The 20,776-nt window shown below is 39.3% G+C and overlaps 1 protein-coding gene across 4 annotated transcripts in view; it reads left to right on the top strand.

Moving 5' to 3' along the window:
* Positions 1–20,776, top strand: part of LOC141139188 (cytochrome P450 2K4-like) — a 116,547-nt gene that overhangs the window by 48,128 nt on the left and 47,643 nt on the right. For all 4 annotated transcript variants that reach the window (XM_073625100.1, XM_073625102.1, XM_073625099.1 and 1 more), the window contains 2 exons: positions 19,061–19,223; positions 20,039–20,188. In XM_073625100.1, coding sequence (XP_073481201.1) covers positions 19,061–19,223; positions 20,039–20,188 — 313 coding nt within the window. The remainder of the gene's footprint in view (positions 1–19,060; positions 19,224–20,038; positions 20,189–20,776) is intronic.

The following is a 20,776-nucleotide window of genomic DNA, read 5'->3' as shown; positions in this document are numbered from 1 at the left end:
TCACGGCCAAAGTTAAAAAAGCTATAAACAATATTAAAAGAGCTTTTAAAAAATATAAAAATGAAGGAACACTAGTGTCGTTTAAATGTTACAAAGAATTTAACAGAATATGTAAAAAGGAAATCAAGGATGCAAAAATTAAAAACGAACGACAGATTGCAAAAGATAGTAGGACAAACCCCAAAAGATTCTTCAAATATATTAATAGTAAAAAGGTCAGGTCTGAGCATGTAGGCCCTTTACAAAATAATCTAGAGTGGGTGACTGGGGACAAAGAGAAGGCAAATTTATTAAATACTTTCTTCAGCTCTGTGTATACAAAAGAGCATGGCGGAGCTCATGTCCATAATGGGGGTTGTATTGACACAGCCCCAAATGATTCACAATGACTCAAAAGTGATCTGGTCCAGAAATATTTAGACAGAATAAAGGTGGATAAAGCACCTGGACCTGATGGCATCCACCCACGGATCCTAAAAGAATTGAGCTCTGTAATTTCAAAGCCATCGTATCTAATTTTTAGGGACATTAATGACTGGAATAGTACCACTGGATTAGCGCAGGGTGAACGTGGTACCTATATTTAAAGAGGGATCAAAGTCTTTACCAAGTAACTATAGACCTGTTAGTTTAACTTCTATAGTTGGGAAGATACTGGAGCGTTTAACAAAAGACCACATAGATGAGTTCTTAATGGAAAAAAACATTTTAAGCAATGGACAGCATGGATTCATGAAAGACAGAAGTAGTTAGACAAACCTGATTTCTTTTTATGAAGAGGTAAGTAAAGCCTTGGACAGAGGGGTGGCTGTGGATGTGGTATACTTGGATTTTGCAAAAGCGTTCGACACAGTTCCCCACACGCGGCTCATGTGTAAGGTAAAGTCTACAGGCCTTGAAATATCAATTTGTAAATGGATAGAAAACTGGCTAAAAGACAGAATTCAGAGAGTAGTGGTTAATGATTCTTACTCTGAATGGTCTAAAGTTATCAGTGGTGTACCCAAAGGTTCAGTGCTGGGACCCTTACTTTTTAATAGCTTTATAAATGATATTGGGTCTGGGATCAAAAGTAACATTTCTGTCTTTGCAGATGACACCAAGCTATGCAGTGGAATAACGTCCTTACAGGATGTCTCCAATTTACAAGCCGACCTCAATGCACTGTCTAATTGGGCGACTATTTGGCAGATGAGATTTAATGTTGAGAAATGTAAAGTTATGTACTTGGGGGCTAAGAATATGCATGCATCATACATGCTAGGGGGAGTACAACTGGGGGAATCCGTGCTGGAGAAGTATCTGGGGGTTTTGGTAGATCATAAGCTCAATAATAGCATGGAATGCTAAGCTGCAGTTTCCAAAGCGAGCAAAGTCCTTTCTTGTATTAAGAGAGGTATGGACTCGAGAGAGGGAGAGATATAATTTTGCCCCTGTTCAAATCATTAGTAAGACCTCATCTGGAATATGCAGTTCAGTTTTGGGCACCAGTTCTCAAAAAGGATATCGGGGAACTGGAGAAAGTGCAGAGAAGGGCAACCAAACTGATAAGAGGCAAGGAGGAGCTCAGCTATGAGGAAAGATTAGAGGAACTGAATTTATTCACTCGTGGGAAGAGGAGAATAAGGGGGATATGATCAACATGTTAAAATATATAAGGGGTCCATATAATGAACTTAGTATTGAGTTATTCTCTTTACGGTCAACCCAGAGGACACGAGGGCACTCTACGTCTAGAGGAAAAAAGATTTCATCTCTGAATACGGAAAGGTTTCTTCACAGTAAGAGCTGTGAAAATGTGGAATAGACTCCCGCCAGAGGTGGTTCTGGTCAGCTCAGTAGATTGCTTTAAGAAAGGCCTGGATACTTTCCTAAATGTACATAACATAACTGGGTACTAACATTTTATAGATAAAGTTGATCCAGGGAAAATCTGATTGCCTCTTGGGGGATCAGGAAGGAATTTTTTTCCCCTGCTGTAGCAAATTGGAGCATGCTCTGCTGGGTTTTTTTGCCTTTCTCTGCCTCAACTGTGGGTATAAAATTGAGTATATTGGATTGTACGATATTTTTTATTTTATTTGTTTATTGTTTTTTAAGTTGAACTGGATGGACTTGTGTCTTTTTTCAACCAGACTAACTATGTTCTTGGGCAGGTTGCATTCCTTTTGGAGGTCAGCCATCCGAGCACTGGCATTATATGACCGGCGGGCCTGCCTCAGGTTACGTAACGGGTTACCCTGCCCCTCTGACGTCACGGGGAATGCCACAGGGAAGTCCCCGTGCGTCAGAGGGGGGCGGGGTCACCGGGTGGCCTCGCCCTCCATTATTTAAGAACCGTCAGAAGACGAGAAGCGTCACACAGCTGGAGCCTCCCATCATGGTGGATGCGGAGCGGCCCGAGAAGAAGAAGGGAAGGAGACGCCGAGGAGGAAGATGCCGGACAAGAACACCGGAGGAAGAACCAGAAGAAGAAGAAGATGGAGGAAGAAATCGAAGAAAGATAGAAGATAGAAGAAAGAAGATAGAAAATAGAAGAAAGAAGAAGCATTTAAATAAAGGAATTGTTAAAAACTGTCTCTTGTCATTTTTAACATTTTTGACACTTTTTTTGTGAAATGGTAGGGGTACAAGTACCCCCTTACCATTTCACACAGGGGGGAAGGCCGGGATCTGGGGGTCCCCGTGTTAAAGGGGGCTTCCAGATTCCGATAAGCCCCCAGCCCGCAGACCCCCACAACCACCGGGCTACCACATGGGGACAAGGTGTTTTGGGGGGCTACCCCATAGCACCCTCCCAATGTTGAGGGCATGTGGCCTGGTACGGTTCAGGAGGGGGGCACTCTCTCATCACCCCTCTTTTTCTGCGGCCTGCCAGGTTGCGTGCTCGGATAAGGGTCTGGTATGGAGTTTTGGGGGGACCCCACACCATTTTTTTTTTAAATTTTGGGGCAGGGTTCCCCTGAAAATCCATACCAGACCCTTCAGGTCTGGTATAGATTTTGAGGGGGACCCCACGCCATTTTTTTTTTTTTTTTGGCCGGGGTTCCCCTTAATATCCGTACCAGACCTGAAGAGCCTGGTATGGAATTTAGGGGGACCCCCACATCATTTTTTTTTTAAATTTTGGTTCGGGGTTCCCCTGTGGGGAATTCCCATGCCGTTTTTATCAATGAACTTTTATGTGTATTGTCGGACCGGCAATTCATTAATAGCCGCGAGTAGTTTTAAATGACTTTTTTTCCTTTGAAATGTAATTTTGCTGTCAAACTGTTCTAAACACGGGAAACATGCGCCTCTTTACAGGCATACTATAGACACCCCCCAGGTACAAAATGTAAAGGAATATTACACTTTTATTGTTTCATTTTAGGCATTATTAAAATCACTTATCCCGAAAAAATGGCCATTTAAAAAAATTTTTTTGCATTGATCCATGTCCCCTAGGGCAGGACCTAGGTCCCCAAACACTTTTTATGACAATACCATGCATATAAACCTTTAAAATTAGCACTTTTGATTTCTCCCATAGACTTTTAAAGGGTGCTCCACAGCTTTCAAATTTTCCGCGAACACCCCAAAATTGTTCGCTGTTCGACTCGAACTCGAAGCTCATCCCTACTAAGCACACAGCTAAAATAACGAAGGAGTGGCTTCACAACAACTCCGTGACTGTTCTTGAATGGCGCAGCCAGAGCCCTGACTTAAACCCAATTGAGCATCTCTGGAGAGACCTAAAAATGGCTGTCCACCAATGTTTACCATCCAACCTGACAGAACTGGAGAGGATCTGCAAGGAAGAATGGCAGAGGATCCCCAAATCCAGGTGTGAAAAACTTGTTGCATCTTTCCCAAAAAGACTCATGGCTGTATTAGATCAAAAGGGTGCTTCTACTAAATACTGAGCAAAGGGTCTGAATACTTAGGACCATGTGATATTTCAGTTTTTCTTTTTTAATAAATCTGCAAAAATGTCAACAATTCTGTGTTTTTCTGTCAATATGGGGTGCTGTGTGTACATTAATGAGGAAAAAAAAATGAACTTAAATGATTTTAGCAAATGGCTGCAATATAACAAAGAGTGAAAAATTTAAGGGGGTCTGAACACTTTCTGTCCCCACTATAATATATATTTAATTAAATGAACTGCAGTCTATCCAAGCCTATACCTGACTGTAGGCCATTCCTGGAGTCAAAAACACTTTCAGGCAGGTGACTCAATGAGCTGCAGTTCATTTAATTAAATATATATTATAGTAGGGACAGAAAGTGTTCAGACCCCCTTAAATTTTTCATATATATATATATATATATATATATATATATATATATATATATATATAAGCCTGTGTGTATGTGTGTGTATGTATGTATGTGTATATATATATATATATATATATATATATATATATATATATATATATATATATATATATATATATATATATAAGCCTGTGTGTATGTGTGTGTATGTATGTATGTGTATATATATATATATATATATATATATATATATATATATATATATATATATACGTATATACACACACACAGGCTTATATATATATATATATATATATATATATATATATATATTTATGAAAAAAAAAAAAAATATATATATATATATATATATATATATATATTAAATGCACTGTAGCTAGCTAAATCAACTGCTTGCCTGAAGTATATAAGTAATATATATACACCAGGAACGGTCTGCAGATGAAGCTAAACTGTATACAGTGTGTGTGTGTGTGTGTGTGTATATATATATATATATATATATATATATTACACTGCAGCTAACTGAATTACCTGTCTGCTCAAACTCCATGTAATGACACGCTCTCTGTCTCTCGCTTAACAACACCACCAACACACTACACACGGCTGATGTGCAGGTGGCCTTATATAGTGGACTTAACTCCCTGAGCCATAATTGGCCAAAGGCACCCTGCCTTTGGCAAATTATGGCTCTCCTCGCTGACAGCACTGTGATTGGCCAAAGCATGCGGTCATAGTGCATGCTTGGCCAATCATCAGCCAGCAATGCACTGCAAAGACTCAGTGCATTATGGGCCATGACACGCCACTCGAATTTGGCGCAAACGGCCCATAAGGTTCGATCTTCGTTGAACGATCGAACAGCCGATGTTCGAGTCGAACTCATGTTCGACTCGAACAGACGGCCCATTCCTAACAGACAGAAGGGTTGTCAACTATAACACTTTTCCCCAGTCGGGGAGTTATACTTTTGTTAAACTAAAATGTTACCAAAAGAAAAATGATTAACCAAAACAAATAAAACAGAACTAAACATGACATAGACACCAAATTATACCAAGATTTAAAAATTCCAAGGAACTATATCCTATTGTGTTCTTCAGATTATGTATCTCTTATTGGGAAACTGCTGAGCCAATAATTCCAATTATTATGAAATTTTGGGGGGGCAGGAGGCGGAGCCTAGCGGAGCAGACATGCATTGTTAGAGCTCCACACCGCTGAGGAGAGAAGAGAAGGACAAAGCGGAGCCTGCAGACTCAAAAGGTATCCATTTGAACCTTTTTGCCCCAGGGAACAAACTGTGAAAGTTTGGGCTCGAAATATGGTACTGGGAGGAAACCGTGGCAGAAATAAAAATCACCTCACAAAGAGCTCACAGGCACTCACTGCAGCTGAAGCAGCTCCAGTCACCTCACAAGATACAGCATCAGGGTGCTCTCACAGACAGAAAATGTCACAGCAAGACTCTCCATTTGAGTCAGATACAGAACAAATCCTCTCACAAACTTCTCCACAAGCCTCCTCAGTATCCCCAGTAATATTATTACAATTTGAAAAGATGCTTCATAAGGCTTTAAAACAAACCTCAGACCAAATAACAAAAAACCTAACCAAAGAAATAAGAGAGCTGGGAAACCGCACCGCAGCCTTAGAAATAAAAATAGATGAAATTGAAATTACAACCCAAGAAAATATAACAGAATTGGAACAATTAAAAAAAGAGAATTTAATACTTCAAACTAAGCTCGAAGATTACGAAAATAGAACCAGACGTTCAAACTTGCGCATAAGGGGAATACCTGAAACTGTGACAGACCTGCAATCTACTATTACTGCTCTATTACAAGAACTAAAGCCAGATATCCCTATTGAACGTTTAGAACTGGACAGAGTACACAGAGCCCTCACAGCCAAAAAGAAAGATGGACCCCCACGTGATATAATCACAAAATGTCATTATTACAGAACGAAAGAACAAATACTAATTGCTGCAAGAGAAAAAAAGGAACTTAATTTTCATGGACACAATTATCAAATTTTTGCTGACCTATCCCAACTTACTATTACTAAAAGACGATCCATGAAACCCCAACTAATGGAACTGCAACGCCACAACATTATGTATCAATGGGGCTTCCCCTTTTCAGTCAGATTTAACTACCAAGGTACAATTTACAGAAGCAGATCAGCAGATGAACTACAACAAACCCTTTTAAAATTAAATCTGACAGAACCCACAAGCAGCAACACTTCCACACGCAGAAGAATGGCATCATCTTCACCTTCAGGCAGCACCCAGAAAATTTCAGAACAAAATGGGAATCATTCTCACAAAAGAGGCCGTTATGCCACATCATCCATGGACCAAGAAGATTCAATGGACTGACATCCTAATTCCTGATATCTCTTCATTTATTATACTAAGAGATGGTTCTCTATAAAAAACCTGTATTTATAACTGAATGTAACTGCATTCTGATAGTCACACACTGTGTGGGATCATGTTACATTCCAGTTATATTTCTTATTACTTCTGATTCATATAGCCTTAGAATATATAAGTGAAATAAGGAAATTCTTGTTCAGTTATATATTATCAGGTAATAATAATAGATTTATTACTTTTTAGGACAAATATGTTCAATAATCCAGAAGTAATGGAAGCTTTTTCTTTCTTTTCTTAAAACAAATATATTATTACCTAACTAGTTCCTAGAATTATGTTTTTGTTTATTCTAATCTGAAGCAATACAACCTCAATTTTATGAGTTAACATATCTAAACAGTTACATATGAATAAAATATGTAATTGTTTACTCCAAAAGGGTTAAAATCCCAAAATAATTCAAACTATCTTCATCAATACCAAAGTTATTAACAGTACCTTTCTAACTGAATTATTTAGCCTAGGGCAAGACTAACCATATACAACCACCCTGGAATAAATAATTTCAACAAAAACTATATTCTGCACTCCAATTAATGAAACATCATTTTGATGTCTTTTGACATAGCACTTCTCTCCTGTAAGCGGAAGATCTGTGTACCCCCATTAGCCCTCCTCATTCTCCCAACCATATTATGTGGGAGTGTGACGAAGGCACTTATTCCCCTGAGAGAGATATTTATTCCCTTTCACGGGTAAATTGTGATTACTTGCAAAAAATAATTTATACAATGTATCATCTAATCTCATATGTTTTTTGTTTACTCTTTACTCCAGAATTCACTGGTTTCTTTTCTATCTATTCATCTCTTCAGTCCACACAGGTTGATCTGCGCAGTCAGCTTTGCATAACAAAAAGTAAGTCAAAACTATTTGATCTATTGCCATGGCACCACTGAATATACTTTCCCTGAATGTTCAGGGAATAAATGTCCCTCAAAAAAGGACCAAAGCCTTCCGTACTTTCCATAACAAGAAGGCTCACATAGTATGCCTCCAAGAAACACACTTCACCAAAGATTCTACTCCAAAATATATTTCTCCTTTTTATCAACAAATTTACACGGCTTCTGCCTGTACCAAGCAAAGGGGAACTCTAATTGCATTTCACCGATCCACACCATTCACCTTATCATCAGAAATTAAAGACCCAGAAGGTAGATACCTGATACTCATGGGTTATATAATGGATACAGCAATCACGGTGATTTCCTACTACGCTCCTAACAAACAACCTACACCATTCCTCTCACATATATTACAAGTGATTAATACACACAAAATAGGAACAGTGATAATGTGTGGGGATTCGAACCAGGTCCTCCTCCCATTTCTAGATAAATCACCTTTTACACCATCCAAAATAACCTCTAGATTACCTTTTTCTCAACTTCTTTCCAAATACAATCTGGTAGATTCATGGAGAGAAAGTAACCCAATGAAAAAGAAATTCACTTATTTCTCGCACCCTCATCAAACCTTCACCAGAATAGATCATATTTTTCTAACAATAGGAATGATACCAGAAATTATTGCATCAGATATAATTCCGATTCCGTGGTCTGACCATAATGCAGTATACACTACTATAGCCTCAGCCATACCAAAAGCGCATGACCCAACGTGGTACTTACCGGACATAATGCTCAAACACCCACTACATCAGATGGCCATTGAACAAGCTTTAAAGGAATTCATATCAATTAATAATACAACAGACATCTCCCCAATAACACTGTGGGAAGCTCATAAGCCTGTCTTGCGTGGTACAATACAAAGACAAATGGCACTATTTAAACGGGAACGCAAAAATCTAGCAAAAAAACTAGAACTCAATTTTAATGCAGCCTACATATCATTTCAAGATAATCCATCTCAGAGTACAAAATCTCATCTGGAAAAATCTAGATTGGAATACGATCTATTTCTCACTGAGTCAGTTGATAAATCCCTCAAACGCTCCAAACACAATTTCTACATGAATACAAACAAACCAGGTACATATTTGGCTCGGGCATTAAATTTAACTAACAAATCTTTCAAACCAATACGTTTGAAATTATCAAAAAATGTTTACACTTGTAATCCAGTTAAAATAGTCCATAAATTTCACTCACATCTCGCAACTTTATACAAGACAAACAATGAATTTAATCCTACAGAGGCTGAATCCTTCTTCTCAAAAATAACCTTACCTGAGTTATCTCAGAATCAAAAAAGCAGTTTGGATGAGCCTATAACTATAGATGAAGTTGCTAACGCCATAAAAGACCTAAAACTTAACAAAAGACCAGGCCCAGACGGCTACTCGGCTTTATACTATAAAACATTCTCAGAAATACTCTCTCCCATTCTCACTAAAACTTTTAACAAACTTCTAGATGGACATTCTTTTCGGCAAGAAACACTAATGGCAATTGTTTGTATGATCCCAAAACCCCTTTCTGATGATACTTCCTGTGTGAATTATCGGCCTATCTCTCTGTTAAACCTCGATATTAAATTATTAGCAAAAATAATAGCAAAACGCCTCAATAGCATTATAGGAAAATTAATACATAGAGATCAAGTAGGCTTCATGCCAAATAGACAGGCAGGCGATAATATACGCAGGGCAGTGTTATTGGCACATATTGCTAAAAAACGGAAAATCCCTTTATGTTTTCTATCTCTCGATATTAAGAGGGCATTTGACGCAGTATCCTGGCAATATATGCAATATTCATTACAAAAATGGGGTTTTGGACCCCACTTTTTAACATGGATCAAAGCATTATATAATAAACCCAAAGCCTATATAAAATATGCTGGATACAAATCTGAAGCCTTTAATATCGAAAGAGGTACCCGACAGGGTTGCCCATTATCTCCCTTATTATTTGCCCTTATACTCGAACCCATGGCCCAATACATCAGAACAAACCAAACTATAACTGGCATTGAAGTAGGAGGTATTACACACAAATTATGTATATTTGCAGACGATATATTACTTTTTCTATCATCACCACAGGTCTCTGGTCCTAACTTAATACCAGCTCTTGATGGATTTGCAGCCCTATCCGGCCTTATGATTAATCCTAAGAAATGCCTAGTGCTTAATATTTCACTCACAAACATGGAATTGATCCCGGCTAGGGCTGCACTCCCATTCACATGGGCAGAAAAATCAATCCCATATCTTGGAATTCATTTAACAGCATCTCATTCTGACTTATTCTTAACCAATTATCCTCCTCACAAATCTAATAAAACAATGGTCGCAACTTCCTTTATCCTGGATGGGGAAGATTAATGCAATCAAAATGACTATTCTACCCAAATTGCTTTATCTATTCAGAGTCCTCCCTATTCCAATTCCTTCCTATTTTTTGAGAATAGTACAAAAAAGAGCAACTTCGTTTATATGGGGCTCTTCTAAACCACGTATACCTATACACACACTACATCTTCCCAAAAATAAAGGAGGCCTGGGATACCCTAATTTTACCAACTACTACAGAGCAGCACATTTGGCCAGTCTGTCCAAATACCATGCAAAACAGGAAATCCCATTATGGGTATTTATAGAGGCTTCAGAAAATGACCCTCTATTAATATCAAATTTATTATGGCTTGATCCTAAAGACCGCTTTAAAATTCATAATCCCATAACTAAACACTTCTTATCTCTCTGGGATAAACTAAAAACCAAATATCAGTTACAATCTCCACACAATCCTCTCCTTTCTTTTATCAGAAATCCGGCCTTTTATCCGGCATGGATCTACCCAAATTCTTTTAAAGCTTGGACAACATCAGGCATTCAGACACTAAATGACTTCATAGCATCTAAATCATTCCTTTCATTCCCATCGCTTAGAGAAAAATATGATCTACCAAACTCTGAGATATTTAGATATCTCCAAATCAAAAATTTCTATACACCATTCCTAAAGGGGGATACACCATTATCCCAATTATCCATTTTTGAATCAATCTGTACAAAAGATCCATTTGCTAAAGGTACAATTTCATCACTTTATAATCAATTATATGGAGTAGCAAATCTTAATAGACCCTCTTACGTTCAGAGGTGGGAGGAGGACCTGGGACGAACTTTAGAAGACACGGACTGGTCTAACATATGGCTCACATCTAAGTCATCTTCACCCAACATCTTAGCACTGGAGACAAATTATAAAGTCCTAACTCGCTGGTACCTTGTACCCGCTAGAGTGGCAAAATATTCACCTAATACCTCAGCTCTTTGTTTTCGAGGATGCCCAGAAATAGGCCAACATTTACACATATGGTGGACGTGCCCAGTAATCCAAACCTTCTGGAAGGAAGTCTTCTTGATTGCATCTAAAATATTTAAAAAAATAATACAACCAGATCCATATTTAACTTTACTTAATCTAAAACCGGAATGGTTAACACTCTCTCAATTCAAACTAATGATCCAACTAATAACGGCTGCAAAACAAACAGTGGCCAAGGCATGGAAATCTCCTAAATTGGTACTAGCAGAAACAATTCACAGAATGAATAATACAATGTCCCATGCTAAGATGGTAGCCATCGATCAAAATCAAATTCCAAAATTTGAAAAACTTTGGCATCCTTGGATAAAACAACAGTTCCTGTCAAACTTCAATGACTCTGTCCTGTTGCCATGGTAACAGATTAAATGACTTACAGAGACACCCATTCTAAGGCTTCAAAGAGAACTAAAAAGAATAATAAACTGACGAGCGGGACAACCTTGTGGACCATACCTCTACCTTTCAACCCTTTTTCTTCTTTCTCTTTCCTTTTCTCCACCTTACGATTAAAGCTCATTATCAGAATTTATTTGACCTATATACACTCTACTTGTAAACACTATGTATAGTAGGTATAAATCATTTAAATACCTACAAAAGTAACTAAGGAAATTATATATATCTTTAATTTAGGTTTACGTGAACCCAATGTTTAATATTTGAAATTTCATGATATTTACCTATATAAACCCTACTGTAAAACAATGAGCTTACTTTATAGATCCTTGCAAACTTACTTTATGTATCTTTATAACATTGTATACTCAATAAACTTCTTTTGACAAGGAAATTTTGGTATAGAGTCTGTACCGTATGATAGTGTCCTTTCATATTGGACAGAATTTTGCACTCATATGGGCTGCAGTAAAAATTTGGACAATTAGAAAGCAAAATTGTAGGAGAAATGAAGACGTCTGTGACCTTGGAAATCAGAGAATATCCCATTCCAGAGGGTACGGAGGCATCTGCACTTCCAAAATACATGGAACAGAGTCCCAGTGTCTCCACATCCTCTCCAACATTCAGTAGTAGAATTGGGGAAGATTTTTGATAGTTTAAGGGGGGTAAGATAGCTTCAGTTTAGTATTTTTAGGAAGTTATCCCAGTGATTGACACACCTTGATGCTTTAAAAGTAATTCCTCTGGCATGATTCCATTCCCAAGAACTAAAAATGAGGCCTAAATCTTTTTCCCACACCAACAATGGGGCTGTTTTGACACAACTGTCATCAGATTGTAGATGAGCATAAAATCTCGAAATGCCTCCCTTTTTAAATGGTCTGTCTAGAAGTTCCTGTCAAATCTTTTTATTTACCTCTATGGACCTTATATCTCATTTTGTAAGTAAATGTTTTACCTGTAAAGATTCATAATGGTTGTATTTCGGTTTCAGTACGCTAATGTCTTTAATATAATTTACCCTATGTGAGATCCAAGGTCGTATATTTATAGAAGGTATTATATATTCCAGTTCTTGGGTAGGAGCTGTAATTTGGATACCTATAATTTTTTTCTTATGGTTTTGGTGACTTGCGTTCCAGGCATACATAGATGACTGGATAGCAGGGAGATTTGGGCATAGTTACTGGTAGGCCAGTCCTGGATGCTATTAATAAAGAGATGAGAGCTGAAGAGTCCGTGGAGGCTCTTTCCAAGGAAACCCAGTGTCTATCAGAGGAAGAGCCAAACCAGCCGTGCATTTGTTCTAATAACACTGCTTTGTGGTAAGTTTCCCGTGCCGGGAGGCCTATTCCACCATTTTGTTTTAGCTTTAATAGTGTAGAAAATGCAATTTTCGGAATCTTCCCTTGCCATATAAAACTTTTTTAAGAAGGGCATTAATCTTTTGGAAAAAGCTAGCTGGTAATAGGATGGGGATTGTTCTAAAGAGATAGAGAATCTTAGGAAGCACCATCATTTTAAATGCTGTTATGCGTCCTAGCCAATTTAATTCATATTTCACAATATGTAGGGTATCCTGAGAAATTGTTTGTATAAGTGACAGGAAATTGGCCTTATATGTATTGGTTGAAGTGGATGTAAGACAATAGGTAGTCTAATTTACCATGTGCCCAGGTATATGAAAATTGTTATTTTAAGGATTCCAATAGTAGTTTGGGGATATTAATTGGTAAGACAGTAGACTTAGTAGTATTCAATTTATAATATGAAATTTTGCTAAAATCGTTAATAATATTTTGTACAGCTGCCAAGGAAGAGTTTGGGTTGGTAAGAGTGAGGACTATGTCGTCGGCAAAAAGTCAGATTTTTATGGTGTTGGCCTGCAAAATTAATTCCTTTTACTTCTGCGTTGGTTCTGATTGATTAGGCAAGGGGTTCCATTATTAAAGTGTACATCATTAGTAATTTGGAACGCATCAGGATGTAACTATATTTGCGGAATACTTAGAATATAATGCAGAGATACTGTAGCTGACAGGGAGAATCCTTGAAGTCCAAATTTGTCCAAGGTAGCCCGTAAGTAACCCCAGTGCACCCTATCGAATGCCTTTTCGGCATCAAGGGCTAAGAATGGAGTTTTCCGCAATTCAGGTATACGTGTGAGACTCAGCATTCGATGGGTGCCTTAACTAGTTTTGGGGTAATGATCACCAGTCTAATAGCTAATATTTTCGCATAGATTTTAAGATCCGAGTTCATTTCTGAAGGAAAAGAAGAAGCTTCATTGAACAACGTTTTCAAATGTGTTGTTAATGTTTCTTATCTGGTGGTGGTTTTAATGTGGTGTTAAAAGCTTTATAATATTCATCAGCACCTGGTGATTTGTTATTCGGTAATGATTTTATGACAGCTAGAATCTCATCATCTCTAATAGGGGAATTCAAATCTATGAGTTCCTCTTTAGATACCTTCAGAAGAGATACAGTCTTTAAGAAGTCAGCTATTAGTGACTCAGATGGTTGAGGGGTCAATGGATCATTAGCTAAATTGTAAAGGTCTTTATAATATTTATGGAAAGCATTTGCAATATGTTCAGGGTGGAATACTTTTGTTTGGGTTTCAGGATCGATAATTTAAGCTAATTTGGATTTAATTTGTCTTTGTCTAAGGTAATTAGCTAGACATTTTCCTGCTCTATTTCCCTGGAAGTAGTGTAAGGCTTTAAGTCTTCTCAGGGCTTTTTTGTGATTTGCTTCTAATAGGGTTTTAAATTGGTTCCTATACTGGGTCAACTCATTTAGTTTGTCCTCTGCCAAGGTAGATTTATGTTGAGATTCAAGCTGTTTCATTTTAAACATCAAGTCAGACATAAGATGCATTCTATGCCTTTCTTTTACTTGGCCGCCATCTGTGTCAGTAGGCCTCTAATAAAGGTCTTGTTGGCACACCAGACTGAGAAAGAGGATACCTCAGGTGTGATATTGTTAATAAAAAATTCCTCTATTTTTTTCTTTAATTCTTCCTTAAATGGCAGTCTGGAAAAAAGGCTTACATTATTACGCCACATGTAAATAGGCCTTGAAGCATTTTGTTCTATAATTGAAATTGAAATGGAAGCATGGTCCGACCAAAGAATAGAATGGATGTTTGCTGCAGATATTCTTGATAGCATTTGTAGGTCAGATACAAAAAGATCAATTTGTGTGTAAATTTTATGGGGGGGGCTGAATAATAAGTGTAGTCCTTCGCCGTAGGATTAAGGCAACGCCATATGTCATACAAATCTTCATTATGTAGAAGGGGTTGTAAGGAGGGACGACTTTGTGTTCTTGCAGTGGAATCCAGCTTGTGGTCCACAATAGCATTAAAGTCTCCACAGATGAGAAGAGATCCCTTACGTATTTGACACATTTTTTTAGGACTTTGTGCAGGAAAGCAATTTGATGTGTGTTGGGAGCATATATATTCGCTATGGTATAGGTGATGTTATTGATATTGCAAAATAGGATAATGTATCTTCCATTTTGGTCCAATATGGAGGACTGAAGTGTGAAAGAGACAGAGTTTTTAATTGCAATTTAAGTACCTCTCTTTTTTACGTTAGAGTTTTCAGTGACAATATATGAAAATTGTCTATGTGTGCATTTGGGAGGTTTGGTGGCTGAGAAGTGGGTCTCTTGCACACAGATAACGTCTCCTTTAAGATTGTTAGCTTCCTGCCACATAGCTTTACGTTTGAAGGGGCTGTTAAGCCCGTGGGCATTTAGTGAGATAAGTTTAAGAGCCATTGTTCACAAGGCTAAAGCAAAAAGATGAGATGTTCTTTGCCTTGTCCAGTAACGTAGACATAGTAGGCCGGTCGGTTGTGGATTTGTAGTTCTCTTGAAGATATGCTTGGCATCGATGGTGTCAAAAAAAAATAGAACAGATAAACAAAAACAAAAGAGGTAAAATATAAAAAACAACAAGTCATCTGAAGCAGTAACTACTGCTGTTTAGAATGGGGGTATTAGCTCTTTGGAGCCACAGGGTTCCTTATATTATATTTAAGAGCCTTCCAGCCATTAGGCAGTATAACTGGATTATTTGGCCGGGAGCTTTGTTCCACAGAGGATCGACTTTTGCTGGTGAGGCACCTTCTGATTAGTTTTGGTGCTCTGTGGGCAACAGGCCCCACTGCTCCACCAAGTGCATCTCTGCTTCCACTGTAAATACTGTATAATTATTACGTTCCCGCGTTACTAGCAGTTTGGTGGGGAACCCACAGCGATAAACTATATTGTGGTTGCGGTACAGTTTAGCAAGTGGGACCAATTTGCTTCGGGCTTGCATTATGTGCTTGGATATATCGGCATACACTGTTATTTCAGAGTAAGGTTCTAGCAGTTTAGGTACCTTCCTGGCCCATTGCATAAGTGCCTCTTTCACGTGGTGAAAGTGAATGAGGGCAATTACGTCTCGTGGTACTTTTTCAGGTAAAAAGGGAGTCTGTGCGCCCTATCTACAGCATTTTTCCTCTTGGGCACTTCAGGCAGAAGGGTTGTGATTAGCTGTTGGATATGGTTGCGCAAGTCAGCTGAGAGTATTGCCTCAGCAACTCCCCGGAACTTTATATTGTTCCTCCTGGAACGATCTTCCAGGTCTACTAGTTTTAATTTAATGGCTGTTAGAGCATCCTCTGCCTCATTATGAGCATCAACAAGTTTGTTGTGTGCCACTGCAAAGTCTCACATCTTATTTTCCATGTGATGTATTCTCTCTCCCATACCATCCACCTCCCATCTAATTTGCGAGACCATTGTCATCATATCCCTGTAGAGAGATCCCCCTCAGTGACACCAGCATGTCTTTCAGTGTTTTGTCCGAGAGAGGTTGCCCCACAGCAGGGTAATCATCCATGCACTCAGTAAACTCACGTGTTGAGTCCTCAGATATGTCTCCTGTCCCTTCTCACCTGCATACTGCTTTGCTGGGGACTTCTTGGAGTTTGATTTAACAGGCCTGCTGCCCGGAGAGTCTCTTGGTGAGGAGCGATTGCCGGCGCTGGTTTGGGATCTGCACGGAGTGCTGTGATGAGAGGGAGAATGTGGCAGGTCTCGGCTGGGCCCAAAGTAAGTTGTCAGTTTGCGAGGGCCTGGAACTGGTTTTCTTTTCCCAATGGTTACCGGCAGTGTTGCGCCGGCGATTGGGTGCTGGATCGGCGTATTTGTGCTTTCTCTCATCATTGTGAGAGGTCAGGAACCGCTGTGTGGACCGGGAGCTCTCTCCTTATGCGGCCATCTTCCTTGGCTGCTGGCTTCGCCCCTGTTCTATCTTCTCTATAAAAAAGATGAAAAAAAAGTTTTGCCTTGAGTCAGGCTTTAGTGTTGTGTGGCTTTTATTATCAGCTGCAGAGTGTGAAAATATAAGAAATACCACATACTTATTATAACCGTCCTCTTTAACAGCTCAATAGACAGAACTGAGATAGAAGGTCTGAGTCAATGGGCTTTGGACTTTGATGTCATCAGCTTGAGAGACTATATGGGCAAATAAAAATGTTGGGTAGAGCAACAGCTGGAACCATTTATTGTTGGCTGTCAGTGATACATTCTGATATACAATATGATGAGTAGGACGCAGGATGGTCCTAGCAACCAGCTTGTTAATATGAAAATGTAACCTCAGCAGTTCCCGCTCTCCATCCAGTACTGCTGTGCCTCCTGCCTCCAGTTCATTTCTATCTTACCTCCTACTCTCTACTCTGTGAAAGGTAGGAGAGTTAAGAGGGGCAAAAAAGCATGCTTGTGAAAGATGGGAGGAGACAGGGGGTGACATTAAGGGGGCAGTGCTGTGTGTGTGTGTGTGTGTGTGTGTGTGGGGGGGTGATTTAAAGGAGGCAGAGCACATTTTTGTGTGGGGGGTTGATGTAAATGGGGGCAGTACTGTGTGGGAGGGTGATGTAAAGGGAGGAAGTGCTGTGGGTGTGATGTAAATGAGGGGGCAGTGATGTGGGGGTGATGTAAAGGGGACATGTAATGTGGGGGAGGGGAGATGTAAAGGGGCAAGTGCTGTGTGAGGGGAGATGTAAAGGGGGTCAGAGCTGTGATGAAAAGCATGGATAATGATATGAAGAGAGCAGTTCTGTGGGGGGAGTATGAAGAGGCAGTGCTGTGGGGGGGGGTGTAAAGGGGGCAGTGCTGTGGGGAGGGATGAAAAGGGGGGACAGTGTTGTGGGGGTGGAAATGTGAAGGGAGCAGTACTGTGGGGGGTGGGGGGATGTGCAGGGACAGTGGACATTAATGTGAAGGGAAAACTGATGTGAAGTGGGAGACTGTGATGGGCGGGGGACTGAGGACATTGATGTACAAACGGAATTGTGATATAAGGGGGGAGCTGTGATGGGAAGCAATTCTCACCTCTGAGAAGGGGTGTACTCACTTTTGTTGCCAGCGGTTTAGACATTAACCACTTCAGCCCTGGAAGATTTGGCTGATGACCAGGCCATTTTTTGCGATATGGCACTGCCTTGCATTAACTGACAATTGTGCGGTCATGCAACGTTGTAACCAAACAAAATTGACGTCCTTTTTTTTCCACAAATAGAGCTTTCTTTTGGTGGTATTTGATCGCCTCTGCGGTTTTTATTTTTTGCGCTATAAACAAAAGAAGCGCGACAATTTTGAAAAAACATCTTTTACTTTTTGCTATAATAAATATCCCACATTTTATATAAAAAAACAAATTTTTTCCTCAGTTTAGCCGATATGTATTCTTCTACATATTTCTGGTAAGAAAAAAATCGCAATAAGCGTATATTGATTGGTTTGCACAAAAGTTATAGCATCTATAAAATGGGGGATATATTTATGGCATTTTTATGGCATTATTTTTTTTTTTTTTTACTAGTAATAGCGGCGATCTGCAATTTTTTTTTTTTTTTATCAGGACTGTGATATTGCGGTGGACAAATTTGACACATTTTTGGGACCATTGACAATTATACAGCGATCAGTGCTATAAAAATGCTCTGATTACTGTATAAATGTCACTGGCAGGGAAGAGGTTAACATTAAGGTGCGATCAAGGGGTTAACTGTGTTCCCTAGATGTGTTCTAACTGTAGGGGGGATAAGACTGAAAAAAAACAGGATCTGTGTGTTCACACACACAGATCCTGGTTCTCACTCTGCCATGAGGGATCGCAGGTGCCCTGCAGTCATCGCGCCCGCCGGGCACTCACATCGCCTCTGCGTGCCCCTAGTGGCCAAAAGGCGCATCAACGTAAGGTAACATTGTTTCACCCAGCCATGCCATTCTGCCGCAGTAAAATCGCGGCCGCTGGTCAGCAAGCGGTTAATGGCTGTGTGTTGCGTTATTTTGAGGGGGCAACACATTTACACTGTTATACAAGCTGTACACTCACTACTTTACATTATAGCAAAGTGTAATTTCTTCAGTGTTGTCACATTAAAAGATATATTAAAATATTTACAAAAATGTGAGAGATACTGTAGAAGACTAATGATTTTGTTTACTTTTAATCGATTTTTAAAATTAAAATACTGTCATATTTTACAGTTCGGTTTAAAAGTTCAAATGTTCCTTTTTCCTTTTATCTCCCATTCAATTCACAGCTGTCCAAGACATATGGTCCAGTACTAGGTGTCCAAATAGGGCTGGAGAAGATGGTTGTCCTCTGCGGTTATGACGCTGTGAAAGATGCTCTTATCAACCATGCAGATGAATTTTCGGACAGGCCATTAATGTCAATGTTTACTAAAACTGCAAGGGAAAATGGTACTTTTTAATCTTTTCAGTTAAGTAGAATCAAAACATATTGTCTAAATGTCCAAAGCAGCCTTTCATATTATTTTTTTTTACCTAAGAGGAACCTTTGGAAAAACATTCAGCTCTCAGGGAAAAATTATTATATTTAGAGGTCATAATACATTAGTTTGATTATTAGGAAAAGTGCCCCTGTAAATTGGTGGTCATTGGAAGAATGATCTTTTACATTAGTGGCCAGTGGGCGAAGGGCTCCTTTACACTGGTGGTCAGTGGAAAAGACATCTGCTTAAATTAGTGGTCAGCCGCAAAGGTGCCCTTTCCATTGGTAGTTAATGGGAGAGGGGACTCCATGTTTTGATGTATTGGTAGTCAGGGGAAGAAGGACCCCTTACATTGATCCTTAAACAGGCAAGAAGACAAGCTAAACTGGTTTCATGCCACTTCTCTGCAAAGTGATATCAGTGTTGGGAATATGTAGGCATCATCAGGCAAAAGTCAATCCCCCACTGCTCACTGCTCAAGCTCTAAAGCAGGGGTAGGCAACCTGGGGCCCTCCAGCTGTTGCAGAACTACAAGTCCTATTCATTACCTCATGGGAAATGTAGTTCCACAAAAGCTGGAGGGCTACTGGTTGCCTACCCCTGCTCTAAAGGATTCCTAGAGGTCCACAGGAAGATTGAGATAGGATATTCTAAAAAATATTAGCATTTAAAAAATATCAGTATAAAGTAGCAGCTTGCAGTCCTGTAAATGAGAAATTTTGCATTTTGTGCAAAGGGAACACAAATATCATCTGTGCATAAATTCCTGTGTTCTGTATTTAGGTGTTGTCTTTTCCAATGGAGAGAACTGGAAGGTGATGAGAAGATTCACACTTTCCACACTACGGGATTATGGGATGGGGAAGAGAACTATAGAAGACAAAATTAGTGAGGAAGCTGAATGCTTGGTACAGGTTTTCCAATCACATGGAGGTAAGTATTTACAATGTCAGCTCAGCCCTAACATAATGGTGGCAAGATGTCTATAAATTGTCTAACCCTCCCCAGCAGAAAATGCCTTCCTTTCACTCCCCTGCCACTCCCCTCAGCTACTGGGAGCGAAGATAATCCCTGAGTAAACAATGAGTTATCTATGTCAGCTTATACTGGGCTATTGAGTGACATCATGGATTGGCCCAGCATTGTCACATGGAGTGAGTCACATGCTCCTTTATACTCCGGAGCACTAGGTATTTCTTTCATTTCATGTAACAAAATAATGGGGAGATATGATAGTAAGTATATTCTGGGGAGGAGGATTAAACTAGTACTAAAGGCAAAACTTTTCTTCATTTTGGATGGAGTAAAGTAGGGCTATAACCCCTGTCAGTTTTTCTTGCCATCTGTGTCCCATAGGGGAGACGTCCATTCACTTCCTGTCCCATAGCCTAAACAAGAAGTGAGAGGAAATCCTCTTGAAGTGAGGGAATCCCGGGGTGTCACCAGATTCATCAGAACTAGTGTCAACCCAAAATTTTGAATTTTCTTTAACGTTTGATGATAACAAGTCAAATAGTGAGG

The sequence above is a fragment of the Aquarana catesbeiana genome, linkage group LG04, assembly GCF_042186555.1.
Source record: "Aquarana catesbeiana isolate 2022-GZ linkage group LG04, ASM4218655v1, whole genome shotgun sequence".
Lineage (NCBI taxonomy): Eukaryota > Metazoa > Chordata > Amphibia > Anura > Ranidae > Aquarana > Aquarana catesbeiana.
This window is presented reverse-complemented; position numbering and strand designations above follow the sequence as displayed.